Below are 16,812 nucleotides of genomic sequence, written 5' to 3' on the forward strand. Positions count from 1 at the left end.
CACAGTTCTAAAATGTAATTGCGAAAAAATATTTATAATTTTATTCAAACATGTGCTGATAGAGGAAAAACGGGGATGGGATTTCTGTAATTATGTAGAGTTACAGGCGAGGAAAGAGTGTAAATGTCAAGAAAAATGAAGTAGAAAAATAACTTTGGAAACGAAAATAGAAAAGAGTACCTTGATACAATAAAATAAACAGCAGAGTTTTGGTAAAAGCACAAAAAATTCCAAAAAAGTAAACTATGGTGTTGACGAGCATTGTCGAATGACTGTACAAATGATTATGACAAAGTTTGAACCTACAACAAACGTGTTTTTGATGCAAAGGCATAAGTTGAAATACTGAAACTTTGGGATTAGTTTGGCTAAAAACATTCTTCAGCTTAGTAAAAACCCATGTCTAAGATTTGACCTAAGACAAGTGTCCCAAAAAAGGGCTAGCAAGCACACTGTGGGTGATCTATCAGTAGAATACATGTGCTTCACAGGGTTTATCAACAGGCAGATAACATTGTGTCACTGTGGGTTGTATCCGAGTTTTTAAAAAAACAGAAAAGAATTAGTAAAAATACCAAATATAAAAATTCCTATTCAGAGAGTACCAAGGAGTATAAACCTGCTAAGGAACTTTGGAAATGAAATAAAATCTTTTTGAAAAAAAAAATGTCTGCAGTATTTACCGGGAAAAAGAAAGTGTTATCTAAGCGCAGATAAAATGGGTAAAACACATGTTATGTCACCGGAGTCCCTTACATGCACAATGACAGCGCACACTTGACAACCTTGGCTTGCACCATGGTCTCGTGATCATCAGTTGGGCGACCTGATTGGTCACTGCTGAGAAAGTGACAGTTTCTTTGGTTACTGCCCCGACGGTCAAACAACACACGGTGGCATTGGTTCATTTCACATGTCTGCTGATACCGGTTTAGGGTGTCTAATGCTTTCGTAACATATAATTGCTCAGCACTGGAATTGTGTTTCCTTTAACTTTTTTTTCCTGCGGTGTTATCAGGGGCTTTTCGAGCCTAATCAAACAGCACACATAGCTATAGCCATCTTTACGTCCATAGCTAAGGTTTAAGAGAAGCTAAGGTTAGCTAGTCGCTCAGTCGCACTGACGTTACAATGGGAGAGGAAAATAAAGAAAATCTCACTAACGCGAATAGTGAAGCTGGTGACTCCAGTGTTGAGCAAAATTGCGAAACAGTAGACGATGGCGTAAAATGTTACACGTTAGAAGACGTAAGAGTACATAATATGAGCAACGACACATGGCTTATCATCCACGATAAAGTATATGACATTTCACGTTTCCTTGAAGAGGTAAGAAAGACTTTCTGTTGACTAGTAGCTCATGCTTTGTCATTAAAGTAGTCGTTATTAATTCTTCTTCGTGAACCCCTTGGTTTTGCCATTTGTCTGGGCTTCCTGGAAGTGCAGGATGAGCGTGATCATTATCGTAACGTGTTGACGTGTAAGCTTTGCAAATTGTCTTCGGCTAATTTGCTGCTAACGACCCAATCTTAAACTCAAAACCGCCAGTATAAACAATCTAAAATTACGACTGGCCTACTTTAAAGAACCTTCTTATTGTTTTATCATTTCTTCTGCAAGGGTGTCCATATGTTGTAGGATAGATTAGCTAAGTTTGGTTAACAAGTAGTAGCTAGCCCTGTCCGATGATAGTTTTTCAGACGATTTAGGCTGAATGTTTATAGCTTTATAAACACAGCTGATAAAAATGTGATTTATAAATCAGTGGGCTGGTTGTGATAAGATCCTTTATCTGGCTAAAATGTGTAAAAACTCTGCAAGTTAAAAGTTGCATGTTGTGTAAAAAAACAACAACAAACAAACAAACAAACAAACAAAAACCTTTTTGCTTAAGCAACAAAATTACCTCCTAGAGTGGTACGTCTTTGTACAGTACTGTGCAAACGTCTATAGTCACCCCTCAATCTTTGTATTTTGATAGTAAAATGGGGAGTACGTGCAGGTTTGTAAATTACGGAAAATAGAGTTTAAATAGTTGTAACAATCTTGAAAACCAAAATTTGGTATGACTAAATTTTGTTCTAATATGTTCTTGTAATTTCTGTAAGTAATGTGGAGTTGAGGTCTGGGAATGCTAGCTAATGGCTGACAATGTCCCGGGGTGCGTCTTTTCCAACCATGTATGCATTCCAACACTGGAAGACTATAATATTAGTGCATTTCACTGTTTTGTCTGTGATTTCAGCTGTAATACTGTCATTATTCATAACTTAAACAAGTATACTAAAACAGTTGTGCATGTCAGGTGCTTCAGAGTAACCAGGTCAACCACTTTTGATTTTAGCACCCTGGAGGTGAGGAGGTTTTACTGGAGCAGGCGGGTGCAGATGCCACAGAGAGCTTTGAGGATGTGGGTCACTCCTTGGATGCCAGGGAGATGCTCCAGCAGTATTACATTGGGGAGCTTCACGGGGTAAGGAGGAAAGACTGCCTGTCTGCCTGTAGTGTTTCTTTCACACGTCTAAATCTTTCAATTGCTGAAGTTAAATGTCTTTATTATTATGTCTTCGTTATTATTGTTGCTTAAACCCTTCCAAATCAAACAGAGTAACTAAATAATGTCACAAGATTGAGTCATTTGCACCTAAGTTGTTTGGAGTCACCTCCAGATGGTGTCGTGTATAAGATGACGTAAAGTGGGTGGAAACTGATTTGTTTCCAAGTCTATCACATGAGCTCTCTATTTAAGTTCCTATATCACATTCAGTCACATTTTCTTTTTCCTGTGAGGCAGTAATTTGGTTTTGAATGAATATGAAAAACATCAATTTGAGCATAAAGAAATACTGAAATTAGAGAGATCACAGCATAAATATAAAAAGCATCAGAAAAATACAATAAAAATACTATCCAATTAAACATGAGTAACAATATTTTATGTTATGCTTGTTGGAAATTTAGTGTAGCTTATCAGCCACTCTATTATACACCCAACAGTTTCACAATATTTATAATATACTTTAAAACATGGTTAAATTTGCTAATTTACCATAATTATACCATTAGATTATAGATTTTCTGTTCATACTGTTGTTTATCCATTGTGCTTCCACTGAGTGCTAATGAATCTCCAGCAGTTTCAGTTAGACAAATCCAGTGCTTTCACATATAAAGTCTCTTTAGACTTCAAATGTGAAAGCTATTTGTAAAATCAATCTTTACGGGTCTTTTACAAAACAGTTTGTGTGAGCTGCTCATTTTAACGCCACAAGAAAATGGCTGTAGAAACAAAGACTGGTCTGCCTTGCAAAAAAAAAATTAAAAAAATAGGAAGATGTCCAGTTCATGTGATTAATTGTTTAATTTGGACTGCTGCAAATTAATCCAGCTTATCTCCAGATGAACATTCCAGTGCAACAGGAAGTTGCAGAGTTTAAAGAAAGTTTCCTGCTGTCTTCCTGTTCAGATGACTTTTCACTTTTAATTGGTGGATTCCACTTGCAACAAATCAATGAGTGTTTGAGGGATAATTAGCCTTCTGGTTTTTTCACCAGTCCCACTTGATGGTTACATAAATTTCAGTATTTATTTACTTAATTCTACTCAGCATCACAAAGCAATCATATGATTTCTTTTGTTTTCCTTCATAGGATGACAGAAAAAAGGACACTGCAAAGGTAAATTGGCAGTTCCATGCACCATGAAACAATACAGTATTTAGACTTTTCCACATGATCCCAACTTGTGTTTCTCTTTTTATTTATTTTGTGCTGTAGAAAGCAGAAGTCGCAAAGTCTGAGGAGAGCAGGTTAGTCATTCTGATGAAAATGTCTCAGGCTCTCTTTGTACTGTTTCAGAGGGGCGAGTGCAATGACACCTTATATCTGTATAAATGAAAATGTTTTTTAAAATTAACGTTTGTGTAATACTTTTTTTCAGCAGCTCCTGGCCCATTTGGTTGTTACCTGCTGTTGCTGTTGTTGTTATTGGTATCGTGTATCGCTACTTCATTTTTGAGCAAAGGTCCTCTTGAGTGGCGACGTCGTGTTTTCATCCTCGTCTTTTCATCTCGGAGGCCTTGAAATGTTTGACCAAAACCTCCTCACTCTGGACACGCACGGTAGTGTCAACGTCCTCAGCAGCAAGAAGAGTGGAGGGAGTAGTTTGATTAAGTGTTTTTGTCCTTGTCTGTCTACTCGGTGCACCAAATAGATAGTTGGGCAGAGACTTTATGAAATTGTCAGCCTTTGCTTTCTTCACTGTGCCAGTTGTCATAAATGTCACGTGTTGTCTTTACCCTAAACTTTCATATGCACGTTCCGCAATTTGAATCTTCATTACGCCATTATTAGACCAGCTATAGGTAGGCTGAAGGAGAGGTTATGCAGGGCGATGATGAAGTGAGGTTCACAGTTAACAGCCTCCAGCCTGTTTTTCTTCTTCTTCTTTTTTTATTGGATAATAACTTGCATAACCTCCAGTGCATTTTCTTGGGTTTAATAAAGTCAGAATAGCCAGTTAGCTCTCAATAAAAGGGTTTTTTTATTCACTCCTTTATGCACAGTTCAGCTGTTAGGCAATGTTTGATTGCTTTTATCACTCGGTTGCAAACTCGTAATCAAGTCTCTGTGTTGGATCCTTTTTGAAAATTGCAGTTAATTATATTGCATCATTGATTTGTTTTAGGAGTTGTCCCTTTCTGCCAATGTTCTCTTTTCAGGAATTTATAAATGTTCAAATGACCTAATCATTTAAATGTCATTTGCAACTTATTACCCAGGTATAATAGATGACAGCGAATCACAGAATACCCTTGAAAGAAAGTACATTTCAAGTGTTCAACTATTCAACTATTTCAAGTTGTTAATGTTCCCTCTTCTATGCCGTTTGTTATTTAACCAGTGCTTTTTCACAGCTTTTGTTCATTGTAATGCATCTGAACTTTAAGTTTTGTGTGAATGGCACAAGCAGCTGATTCAGCAGAGTTTAAAATCTGGTCTGTGTTTCTTGTGTAGCAGCTTTGGCTATAATCAGTGGGCTTGGCATTTGATCTATAGATGGGTATCTTTCAGTCTACATTTAGTTGTCTTTACATGTTTAATGATTATTTGTGGCCTATATTTGTTATTGATTTGATTTATTAAACCTTTGTCTAGGTTGCTAATTTGGTCTTGTTAAATATGTTTTGGTAAGCTTTCAAATTCTTTATTTAAATTTATTTCATGGTACTTAAAAAGTTTTTTCCAAATAGAGACAAATTGATGTCAGCTGTCATTTTAAAGGTTCTGAATAGAACTTGCTGCTATTTTTACATGTGAGTACAAAACTGCAGATGTCAAAAATAAGTTTGTTGATTATAAAAGATAAGATGAATACATTGTTATACATTTTACCTGCCATTTCCTTTCTTTGAAACTATCAATAAAATGGGCCTTGACGTGCAATTCGCCAGTCACTACTTCCTGAAAATAATTAAATGTAAATCAGGGTTTATGTATATAGATTTTCTGTTTCCTTTTTTTTCTTTTTTAATTTGTGTGATTTGTGACTTTCCCTCCTGCCGTCTCTATATTCAACATCCTTTGTCCAGTGTATCCACCCGCTCTTCTTTGCATGTGCCCAAACCATCTCGACTATAACTTTGTCTCCCTACCACTCTGATGTACTCATCTTGTCCACCCTGGTCACTCCCAGTGAACATCTTGACCTCTTCAGCTCAGCCTCCTGTCATTTTGTCACCATCTCCAAACTATGCATCGTAGCAGGTCACGCCTCTTTAGGTAGTCAAACTCGTCGACCTTCACTACCACTACTTCTTGCTTCACTGCATGTATTCTGTCTCGTTTCAACCGTCTTTCATTCCTCATCTCTCGAGTGCACACTGCCACCTTTCCAGGCTCTCTTCCACCTGCTCCCTACTCTTTGTAAAGATTACAGTGTTGTTTATGAACATCAAAGGCCACAGAGACTCCTGCCTGATCTCAACTGTCAGTCTGCAAACAAGAACAGATCCCTGATGCACTCACACTCTCATCTTACTCCTACTGCAAAAATCACCATGGTTAAAGCACATATATATAAAACTGATGTAACTAAATCTAAAATAAAAACTAAAACTAGTTGGAAAATAACATTTAAACTATATATATATATACACACACACACACACCCTTAGTTTTAGTTTTTGCTACTTTGGTAAATAAGAAATTTTATTTAACTGCCTTTATGAAACCTTGGATGTCTACAAGACTTAGTCAATTGCTTTCAAAAAGTTCTGTTTTTATTGTAATACTTGTACTGATTTTCCTAAATTCTGTTAGAAACATTTTCCCTCCATATAATATTTATTAACGAAGACTGAAATGAAGAATGAAACAAAACAAAAACTAAACATTTTCAAAAACTAGAGCAAACACACGCTGGAAACTGGTTGAAACTAAGCGGAATTAAAAGCAAAAAGTCTAAACGAAATTTTAAAAAAGGCCAAATAGAGAAAAATGAAAGAAAGAACCCCAAAACAAGCTAGTAAAACATGTTATCATCACAGTAAAGGCTCTAAAACGTCACAGCTTTTAGGTCCTGATTTAATATACAAAATACTAGAAAATTAATTCCTTTGCTGATTGCTATTTCCTCCACATATGTTTCAGTGTCACATTGGGGCCACTAGTAAATCCTGCTCGATAATAAATTAGCTTTTGCTCTTCATACATTGGAGTGTGGTGAAAAAAAAAGCCATTTCAGTCAATGGGCACTGTGTGGATGAGGCATGCTTTCTGATGAAGGGTTTGAAGCAATTTGATTCTTGGAAAGTTCCACTCTTCACATGGCCAAAATGGGTTCTTTCAAGCCAAAAGCTGGACCTCACTTATTGTTGAGTGCTAGGAGGATGCTTGGAACATGGAAACAGCCCAAAAACAAGAAGTCAGGCAACATGCAGTGCAGACACATACTTCTGTTTCAACTGGCACTGTAAATGGTAGCCTCTGAGAAGGCGTTATCATTAAATAAGGCAGCTTTACTGAATGCAGCTTTGTATGCTATGTGTTTACCACAGTTATATTAGCAAATCGTTCCTCATACCTCTTGACTAGTGTTGTTTAAGTAATGATAATTGGTAAACATTTACAATTATAACTGCTATTAAACGACAGCAGCAGAGAATACTCTTTCATAGGTTCAAATTAAGACCAAACATCACAACTACCTTGGAAAGATGCCATTAAAACCCTTATAATCTAACACTGTAGCCCAGTGTGGTGATAAGCAACAGATTTATAACATGAAGTCATTTAATTTTTTTATATAGAGATGAGAGAAAATGTTATATTATCTCTTAGAAATGTAATCATGGCCCCATTGTGATTTAATTTAAAATTCCAGGCGGGTACTTTTATTTGATTTTCTCATGCCTAGGCAGTTTATAGTGTAACTACTATATATAGTGTTGCTACTTTTTGCCAGAAGCGTGAGAGGTGTAAAGTGGAAAAGAGCAGGAAGGATGATTGAAATGAAAGATGTTTTTCCTCTGTCTATAATCTCCACAAGAGCCTTCACAGTTTGGAGTACACGCCACATGAAGCATAAATCCGCCCCTGTTGATTTATCCTTTTTAATCAGGTTTTCACTCAGGTGGGACTTTAAAGAACCAGATTCCTTAATTAAATAAATGTATGGCTTGTTTCAAGAAACCAAAATGCTGTTGTCGTTTATTTAAAAAGGACTCCAATACTACGTGAATAGTACATGTAACTCTGGTATTGGGCTTCATGAAACTTAAAATTAGTAGGACAGAAACATTAAATCCTGAAACAGAAAAGAAATCCAACAGTATAAAATTACACCAATTCCTTTTGTGCAACATTATAGACATATTGATCTCTCTCTATATAAATATAGATACATTTTTTTTGCCATGTTATACTTAGTAGAAACACAAGATGGCAGCACCATGTCAAGATGATAATATGCCAAGTCTTGGATTAAGCATTTGCCACAATAGTGAAACTATACACCATTCAGCTCCAACTTTACAACCAGTTACATTAAAAATGAAGACCAGCGATTATTCTGTGCCTGTAAAATGTTCTGCCAGGAAATAGGACATTTCTTTGACATATATCACACACCTAAAAATTATGTGTGTGGTACTGATCCAGACCAGCAAACCCATCATGCCAACCATGCACCTGTCCCAAGGGGGATCCAAGGTGTTAACCTGGCTTATAAACCTCACCATCTTCGAATTTGAGCATACATGGGATGCACTGGAGCAAACCCAGTCCATGTCGGCATGCTCCAGCAACCCATAATACCCGATAGATCAGCTGTCAATGTCTCAATACCAGATGAGGGTATCCCCAGAGGTCACAAGTCTATTTCTCCGCTACTCAGAGACATTTTGACAGCACACTAGAGACCTACATAATATTAAACATGCAGTTTAATATTTTGGATACAGCATTATAAAGAATATATTAAAATCATTAATCTCTCTTGTTCTCTCATTTTCATAAACACAGTTCTGTAGCATACATCTCCAAATGTTTATGGGCAAAGAAACACAATAACAGGGTGTGATAGAGGGTGTTTGAACATGTAATACCCTTAAAGACTTTACAATGTTAATAGTTTAAAGTAAAATGTAAAACTATTCTGCTTACAAAACTGCAATGAGTCTAATGTAGATGAACAACAGATTAAAATAATTTTATAATAGGGAGCTTTTGACAGTATTGTCTCAAGCACTGTACTTACAAACCCATAGAAGCAATGCATTGGACTTTATTGGGATTCGTGTTCTGTCTAGCTAGATATTAGATATTTTAGTGAAGCCACTTCTTGTTGTGGCAGGAATTATGACCAGAGAGAATGATAAACTCTTATAAGATGACATATGGTGTCTGTATGAATATACTGCGTGTGAATCCCTAAGACAATCACCATTCCCCAAACCAAATCACCTGTTATTTCTGGCAGCAGTAAGGCTTAAGAAGAGCCGAGGCTTCTAATGCACAACACTTCAGTGTCTTAAGAGACCAGCTTGGCAAACACCTCAGACGCTACGAAAATCACTTCTGGGTAATGTGGGAATACACCTGATCTCTGACAGGGTTTGAGTTAGCTGAAAGGGTCACATATTCATAGAAAACGTTTTTAGTGTGACTTAACAAAGAAGGACATTAAAATCTTGCTCTTGTGCACAGAGAGATGAGTGACAAAAACATGCAGAGAACAAATGTCAGAAAGAATTTTAAAATTTTAAAACTTGTCTATGTTCATCAAAAACATTCAACTCTAGCTGAAGAACAACTTAATTCTTTTGTGAAGGACACCTGCTGATGAAATCACTAAATTCACCCATGCCGGAGTTTATGTATTATGCAGCAATATGAGATGGTAGTGAGACTCCATCATGTATGTTTTAGATTCAGCGGTGCTGTAAAAAAGACACCGAGCAGGATTCGGTGAAGTTGAAGACGTTAAGATTTTCCTTAGGAGAGACCAAAATCGACAACATTAGAAATGTGTTTATCAGAAGGACAGCTCAGGTGGAGCCGTATGGAGACAAAGTCTGAGATGCTGAGATGGTTTCACATGACATGAGATTCATCAGGTCATGTTGGTTTTTTTTTCTAACATCATTCTTTGCAAAACTACTTATGTGACCACTTGCAGCTGCCTCAGTTTGCTCCCTTCATTATGCATGTATCGAACTGTTGTTTCATTATTGTGCCCTTTGTCATGAGCAATACTGGGCATGATATCAGTCGAACTTGTATCCATCTATTATGCATAAGCCAAAGGATCATTTTCTGCTCATTTTTGATCGTGTTTTTTTAAAGCTCCGGATCTACAGCTCAACCTGTTATCTAACATGACACTGGTAGGTAGCAATTAACATAATCCATCTCATATTATTCAAAAATTTGCCCAGAAGTATAAAACAGAGTGAAAATATTATCAAAATAGAATGACGTGTCATTTTTTTCTGCATAGACTAACTTGCTGAGTTCTTCTCTGGGTGAAAAGAACGTTTATCTAATGACCACAAACAAGAAATTTCATTTTGAGCTTGTTAATCATCCAGGTTTGCCATACTGCTTTAATATTACCACTTCAAACAAGGAATTCACACTGAAATAATAGACTAGGCTATACATAATCATCATTAATTTGTTTTAACCGTCCAAAATAAAATAAATTTAAAAAATGCATAATTTATATCAAACAAACCAAACTTGTATCTTCATTAGTTAGTCCTCTTACTGAGGAAAGCTAGGTATCCATGCATCCATCCATCCATCCTCTTCTGCTGATCCTTTTTAGGGTGGGGGTGGGGGGCGCTGGAGCCTATCCCAGCTGTCACAGGGCGAGAGAGTGAGACAGCTAGCGAGTGCAAAATGCTACTCTACTTCAATAGGTTGAAACAAAAACATTAACAGGTAAAACATTGACAGCATATAGTACAGTTTAGCATTTATTATATACCACAGCATAGAGAAGCAGAGAGATGTTAACTGGAAGCTAACAATGCTGACTATATGTAGAGCATCAGACCACGCATAGCTAGAAAAAAATATATGCTAAAGGATCAGCAAACATTTTTCACTTTAACTTTATTTCAGTTCTGCAATGATACATCTGTAAATATCAAACTCAAACTGAAGACTTGAAAAGAAACAACTCACAGGCATCATGCTTTATTTCATAGATTATCCATATATCAATACATAAATTCTTTTATAATCAGGAATTTTTAAATCACAGACGATATACATACAAAAGGTTAATATTACGTTATTCAGATTTTTTTTTTTTTACTTCAATTTTGTGACACTTTTGATCCTCCTTTTGCCCTTGCACAAACTTCAATGATGTAACTCAAGCAGAAAACCTAAAGGCTAAAATTAACTGCATAAAATGTTACAGAATTTCTGAATTCTAATCTCGATTCATTGTAAATGTACACAAACCGATAACATGACAAAAACTTTAGTGCAGATAGTGTGAGGAAGATCTTAGACTTAATATCTCAAAGCAAACAACCATAGCCTCAGAACTTATCCAAGTTATCTCTTCCCAGCACAAATGTGGTGACCTTTCTACAGTATAGATGCTTAATTACTTTCCTCCTGGCACCCACTGAAAAGCTGTGACTTAAAGGTTAGTTTCTCCAAGCTGTTATATGCCAAGGTATTTGATGCACAGTTTAAATTGAAGAAGAGGTAGAGGGTTTCAGTCCTTCAGTGTGGTTATTATCAGATACTGATGTTCAGAAATGTTTCATATAGAAAGAATTTAAAACGAACTAATTCGCTAATCGTGACCTGTGCAACAGGTTTAAACAGGCTGACACTGAAAGACTGATTATATCACTGTATGTAATGTCAATTTTTGGGAGCACAGAGAACTTTGTTGGTTGGTTATAAAACAAATAAAAGGTGGTTTTAAAGACACTGTCTCTAATTGTAAATTATATCTCTGCAGCAGTGTGAATAAGTAAAAGAAAAAATCCAAAGCCGTTCTAAGTTCATCCTGTGCTCCAATCAACTGGACACTGATTCTGAAGTTTGATAAAAAATAAAAATATATTACAATCAAGATATCGCAAATTTGGATTTAATCTGCAGAGAGGAAATTTTAAATGTTTGCTATCATAACCAAATCATTCATACTGCGACCCTTTTAAAGCTTAGTTCTCACCCTCATTACCTTGTATGGAACTATGTCAAAACATGGCTTCAGTTGTCTAGCTCAGTCAGACAATGCAACACAGTACAGAGGTTGCTGGCCATGTTTGTTGCCATGCCGGTGGTGCTCTTTAGGTCTTAAGCCACAGACAGCAGGGTGCAGGTAGATGACACACTGGAGGAACGCCCATGGACACTGTTGTTGTTATCCAAAATTCCTGATGCAAACTGCATCTTTGATGTGGTGCAACACCCAAAGGTGCTGGCCAATTCAGGGCAGAGGGCCAGAGCTAGTTTCTGAAGGACTAGACAGAATTTCTTGCGAAAGTTTCGGTTTATCCAGAAATAGAAGATGCAGTTGAGGAAACCATTGGAAGTTGGTAGCCAGACCACTACAAACTCAATCCACTCTGGTATACTTCTACCTGTGACTGCTGTAAGGCAGAAAACAATGAGTGTTAAGGCAAGTATCAACAAAGTGAAAACAACGTACCTAGCAAAAGACAGCGGCTACTTTGACCTGCTCCCTTTTTACAGAGCAAGTAGCTCTGTATGTTTTCTTTGTCTAATTTTCACGCCAGAGGCCCTTCATGGGGCGACACAAATTCCGAAAAGTGTTAGTATAATTAGTGTTAGTATAACTGCAAAAGGAACCTCCTGAGACGGAGCTGGGGATATTTCACTTGGCATTATGAGAGAAACTAAAAAAGTCTGCTTTGGAGGTGCTTGCCTTACCCCTGAAAGCAATGATATAACCCATCAAACTAACATTTGTAGTCTTGACCTGAAAATACAAAGTTCACTGATCAGGAGGAAACTGCACTGAAACTAGCATTTAGACAGCAGCACACTTTAAAGATTAAGCTAAACCGTCGGCTCCGTTTCACAGGATATTCATCCAATATCAGATCATTTACGGCACTCTTTGGAAAAGGTCTTGACTTCTAAAAATATTCAGCTGTGACTTTTCAGTCGTGACTACTCCAAGACAGCACATGGCTGGGGTACATGAGAAAAGTCAAAAAAGGTCTGAGTCATATAACTGGCCCCAAATCAGCTTTTTATTTACAATAATGATAATAATAACAACAAAAAATATTTTTTTAAAAGGGAAATGTACCTATCAATAGCCATCTAATACAATTTTTAATAAACACAATCAAATACTTACTTTTGAATTCTCTTACTGCCGTTGAAACCACAAATAAAAAATACACCAAGACAAACAAGTGCCTGTGAAGTTTACCTCTTCCAGTTAAGCTTATATAATCAAAAACTATCTAAACCTAAAAAAGCAAAGCTTGCTACAAAATAAGCCAGTTATATGAGTAGTTCTCAGATATTTTGTCCCAGTAAATGCCACAATTATAGACATAAACCGACTATAATACATGGGATATCTTCATATATGAAATGAGGATGGTAGAAGAAAATCATCCACCATCCTCACACACTCACTTTACATATCTAGTGATGTTTTGCTTACCATTGTAGATCATTGCTGCCATGCAGGGAGTCCAGCAGATGTAGTAGGCTCCCATCACAGGCACAAGCACTCTGGAAGGCACATTGAGCCTACTGCGCCGCGCGCTGTCATATTTGCGCAGTTTTAACCTCTGTCTCTTGGCTGCACACCAGACTTTTAGGTTTGCAAATGTCATGATGATGGAGCAAGGGAAAAATATTACACATGTCAAGCTTAGGGAGTATCCAATATTTGTAGAGTAAGATGGGTTGCAGACCAGTGATGCGGTGGAAAAATGAACTTGGATGATGCCATCTGGTAATGATATCGGCGAGAGTAAAATGGGAGGAAAGCACCAGGCGAAGGCAATCAGAAACAGCGTCCTTTTCCTTGTCAGCAGAGTTGAGTACTGAAGCGGGTAAAACACCGCAATGTACCTCTCCAGGCTTATCATGGCCAGTGTGTACATGCAGGTGGAGTAGACGGTGGCATTGCAAAAGGCCACAACGTGACAAAAACCATCTGGACCTTCAGTGTAGTCCTTTAGCAGACTCACCCACAGATTCAAGGGCATGACCAGCAGTCCGAACGCAGAGTCTGCTGCAGTGAGCGAGAGGAGAAAGTACCGAGAGTTTCTCGACCAGCCGGACACTGAGGAAGTAATAGCTAGGAGAACTGCAATGTTTCCCAACGTGACCACGACGCCCAAAACGATTATTATGCTTATTTTGACGGAGCGGTGGGAGAGCTCCTGCTGTCTCTGAGAGTCAAACTCTGACATGTTGAAGTCGTCCGAAGTCGAGAGGTTAAGGGCTGTATACATTGCTCTACACGGTGATACAAGTGGAAACAAATCATAAGTAAACCACAGACACACAAAAGAAAAGAAAAGAAAGAAAGTTGACGAAATTTTCTAAAGAAATCAAAAATATGAGCAAAATATGTGGCCGTTCGCTGCTAAGCTAACGCTGCAATCAGCAGCACACCTGAGGCAATTAGCGCTGGGTGGTAAATGCATTTACTACAGCCATGCTTCAGTACAGAAGCAGGCTAATCACGGTTTCCTTTTCAATATTTTATGAACTAAGTGGATGTTTTTATTACTATTCTCATCTAATTTTTATATTAATCATAGGTGGTTTAGCTGAAATGATTGTTTCTTCGACATGATCAGGTATTGCCCACATCATTGCCCTGTAACTTAAAGGGATCTAAAAATGGAATTCTTACTAGTGCTAGTATAAATCTAAATATTCAGGAACATAAAGGGAAAGATTTATCAGCTCAAAACCATCTAACCTTTCCATTTCTATTATATTCTATTTAAGTGAGCTAATTTTCCTAACATCTATTAATATGTGTGCAAATATTGAGTGTTATGTGCAGAGATATTTCTCCTACACATTAGGGCAAACTAACAGGAAACCACTTAGCACAGCAGGTCAAAAAACACATTTCCTGTTCTATGTCCTAATCATATAATATAATATAATATAATATAATATAAAGCAACTATTGTCCTGAATTGGCACTATGTGTGAATCAACCTGAAAAGACCTGAATTAACATGACAGCAACACTGTACTACAAAATAGCCTGTAAAACAGGTATGCATGTTTCCACCACCATTACTATTTAAACTGTCCCCATTTGTTGTACACTAAGGTGGAAGAAAGTAAACATATCACTTCTGACTCTATTCACAGCCTATTCTGTCAACTTGTTCCGTCTAGCTTCCAGGCCACCCCATCTTGACAGGTTTCATCACCTGAAATAACAATGAGTCAGACAACAATTCATCACTACCAGAAAGGTCCCACAGAAGACATACACACTGTCAGCTTGACGTCTCGCTACCAATCATGGTCCAATTTCCACCATCACACACCATTAGTGTCAACCATTCCTTTACCACCTTTTCAAGCTCAAATCTGTGCCATCGTCTCTTCTTCAAAAATAAATAAATAGACATACAGCAACTACATGACACAAGGGTAAGAAAAGGGCTGGAAAGTGTCGCAGACCTTTCCCACTTAGGTAACCAGGAAACCATCTGTTTCAGCAACATTCTTCTGTGTGACTCTCTGCTATGTGAAACTGCAGTGGAACTAAGATGCGATATTTGTAATGTAGACTTCTAAAAATACACTACACAATGAATTTTCTTACACTGGCTTTACATTCATCAATCCTCTTCCTCTCCTAAGAATCCATTACATGTTATTAATTTTGAAGAAAAGCTGCTGCACATGGGATAAATCTGTTCTGCAAAAGCTACACAGCACATGTACAAGACGAACTGCCTGTGACACACTTTTTCCCCTACAGATCCTCCACAGTAGAAGTGACAGCTATATTTGATATATGTATTTCTCATTGTCCTAATGAGAATATTTCTCTCTATTTGGTGCAAAGCCTGGAGGAGGAGATGGACTGAGGATCTGTGATTAATATTCTACCTCCTTTCCCCTCCTTTTTTACTCCTTCATATTCATTGCACCCTCGACTGCATGCTTTCTTACCTGATGCTTTCTTATTTTCAAAGGATGTAGAATTCCAATATCAATGGGTGCAAGCTCTCAGATCTTTAAAAAGAGCAATGCCACTTTATACAGGTGTTCTGTTATGGGTAATAGTCTATCCATCCATCCATTCTCTTCCGCTGCAGCACAGTGGCACTGTGGTTAGCGCTGTTGTCTAATAGCAAAAGGTCATGCGGTTGACTCCACCATCCACCCGGGCCTTGGTGTGTGGAGTTTGCATGTTCTCCCCATGTTTCCCTGGACTCTCTCTCCAGGTACTCCAGCTTCCTTCAACAGTCCAAAGAGATGCATTTAGTTTGAATAAGTTAACTGGTGATTCTAAATTGATGTGAACGTGACTGTAGTCTGTCCACCTGTATTAACATTTTATCTCAGTGGAATCAAAAGAATATAATATTCAAAATAAAGTACAACAAAAAAGCAACATTGCTTTAAAGTGGCATTTGGTGTAGATATAAAAATAAAGCTTAATCGTTTATTTGTTAATTTTAGTACAATATGAATTATTAGCGATGAAGCATCTATTTACAAAGCAGAAACTGCAGCTGGTTTCCACCAGCTGCAGTTTCCAGCAATGCGAACTGGTATCATTTGCATGTGTGCATGTTATTCTGTCTGCCTGGAAACATGATAGCTTTAAAAGTTTTGAATGAATTCTAAAAAAGGTTGGGTCATGTTAACAATTCATTAAAATTTGACTTACATCCACTGATGTAAGTCAAATTTTAATTTTGACCTTGAACACTCCTAGTTGTTCAAGGTCAACTAGGAGTGTGGTGTGGATTGTCAACATAAATATTGTAAACATCATGCCATATTTGACCTCTGACCTCTCCTTCAAGGGCAATAGATAGATGATCTGAAGGTCAAAGTGATAATAATGCTATAGCCGTTTAAAAATATGTTTCTTACTGCTAACATTTGTACTGACAGTATATAGACATATGGGGATTCTAAACATCATGTTCCTTTGGACCTCCGACTGCTTCTTCAAAGGAAACTAAGATCAAACTTTCATAAATTATATTTTATCTTTAAAATTAAAATTCTACTGCCTTTGTTTCTATTGGCAACATTTACCAAATGATACTCTTGTATGGGGATTCTAAAT

General features: G+C 37.3%; 2 protein-coding genes across 3 annotated transcripts; one reads left to right on the forward strand and one right to left on the reverse strand.

The window, feature by feature from the left end:
* Positions 1-874: 874 nt before the first annotated feature.
* cyb5b (cytochrome b5 type B) lies at positions 875-5,444 on the forward strand. 2 transcript variants are annotated; one of them, XM_006780125.3, is made up of 5 exons: positions 875-1,329; positions 2,345-2,473; positions 3,651-3,677; positions 3,777-3,808; positions 3,940-5,444. In XM_006780125.3, exons 1-5 carry the CDS (start codon positions 1,132-1,134, stop codon positions 4,031-4,033), a joined length of 480 nt encoding a protein of 159 aa, XP_006780188.2. In that variant the 5' UTR covers positions 875-1,131; the 3' UTR covers positions 4,034-5,444. The 2 variants fall into 2 exon arrangements, with proteins under 2 accessions (XP_006780188.2, XP_006780189.2); XM_006780126.3 differs by having other exon boundaries at positions 3,943-5,444.
* Positions 5,445-11,831: 6,387 nt separating this feature from the next.
* zgc:162592 (histamine H2 receptor) lies at positions 11,832-13,981 on the reverse strand. Its single transcript, XM_006780127.1, has 2 exons — positions 13,180-13,981; positions 11,832-12,127 (listed from the first exon to the last, which is right to left on the reverse strand). Exons 1-2 carry the CDS (start codon positions 13,979-13,981, stop codon positions 11,832-11,834), a joined length of 1,098 nt encoding a protein of 365 aa, XP_006780190.1.
* Between the last annotated feature and the right edge of the window lie 2,831 nt (positions 13,982-16,812).

This window comes from Neolamprologus brichardi, chromosome 1, assembly GCF_056152115.1.
Source record: "Neolamprologus brichardi isolate AB-2024 chromosome 1, ASM5615211v1, whole genome shotgun sequence".
Classification (NCBI taxonomy): domain Eukaryota; kingdom Metazoa; phylum Chordata; class Actinopteri; order Cichliformes; family Cichlidae; genus Neolamprologus; species Neolamprologus brichardi.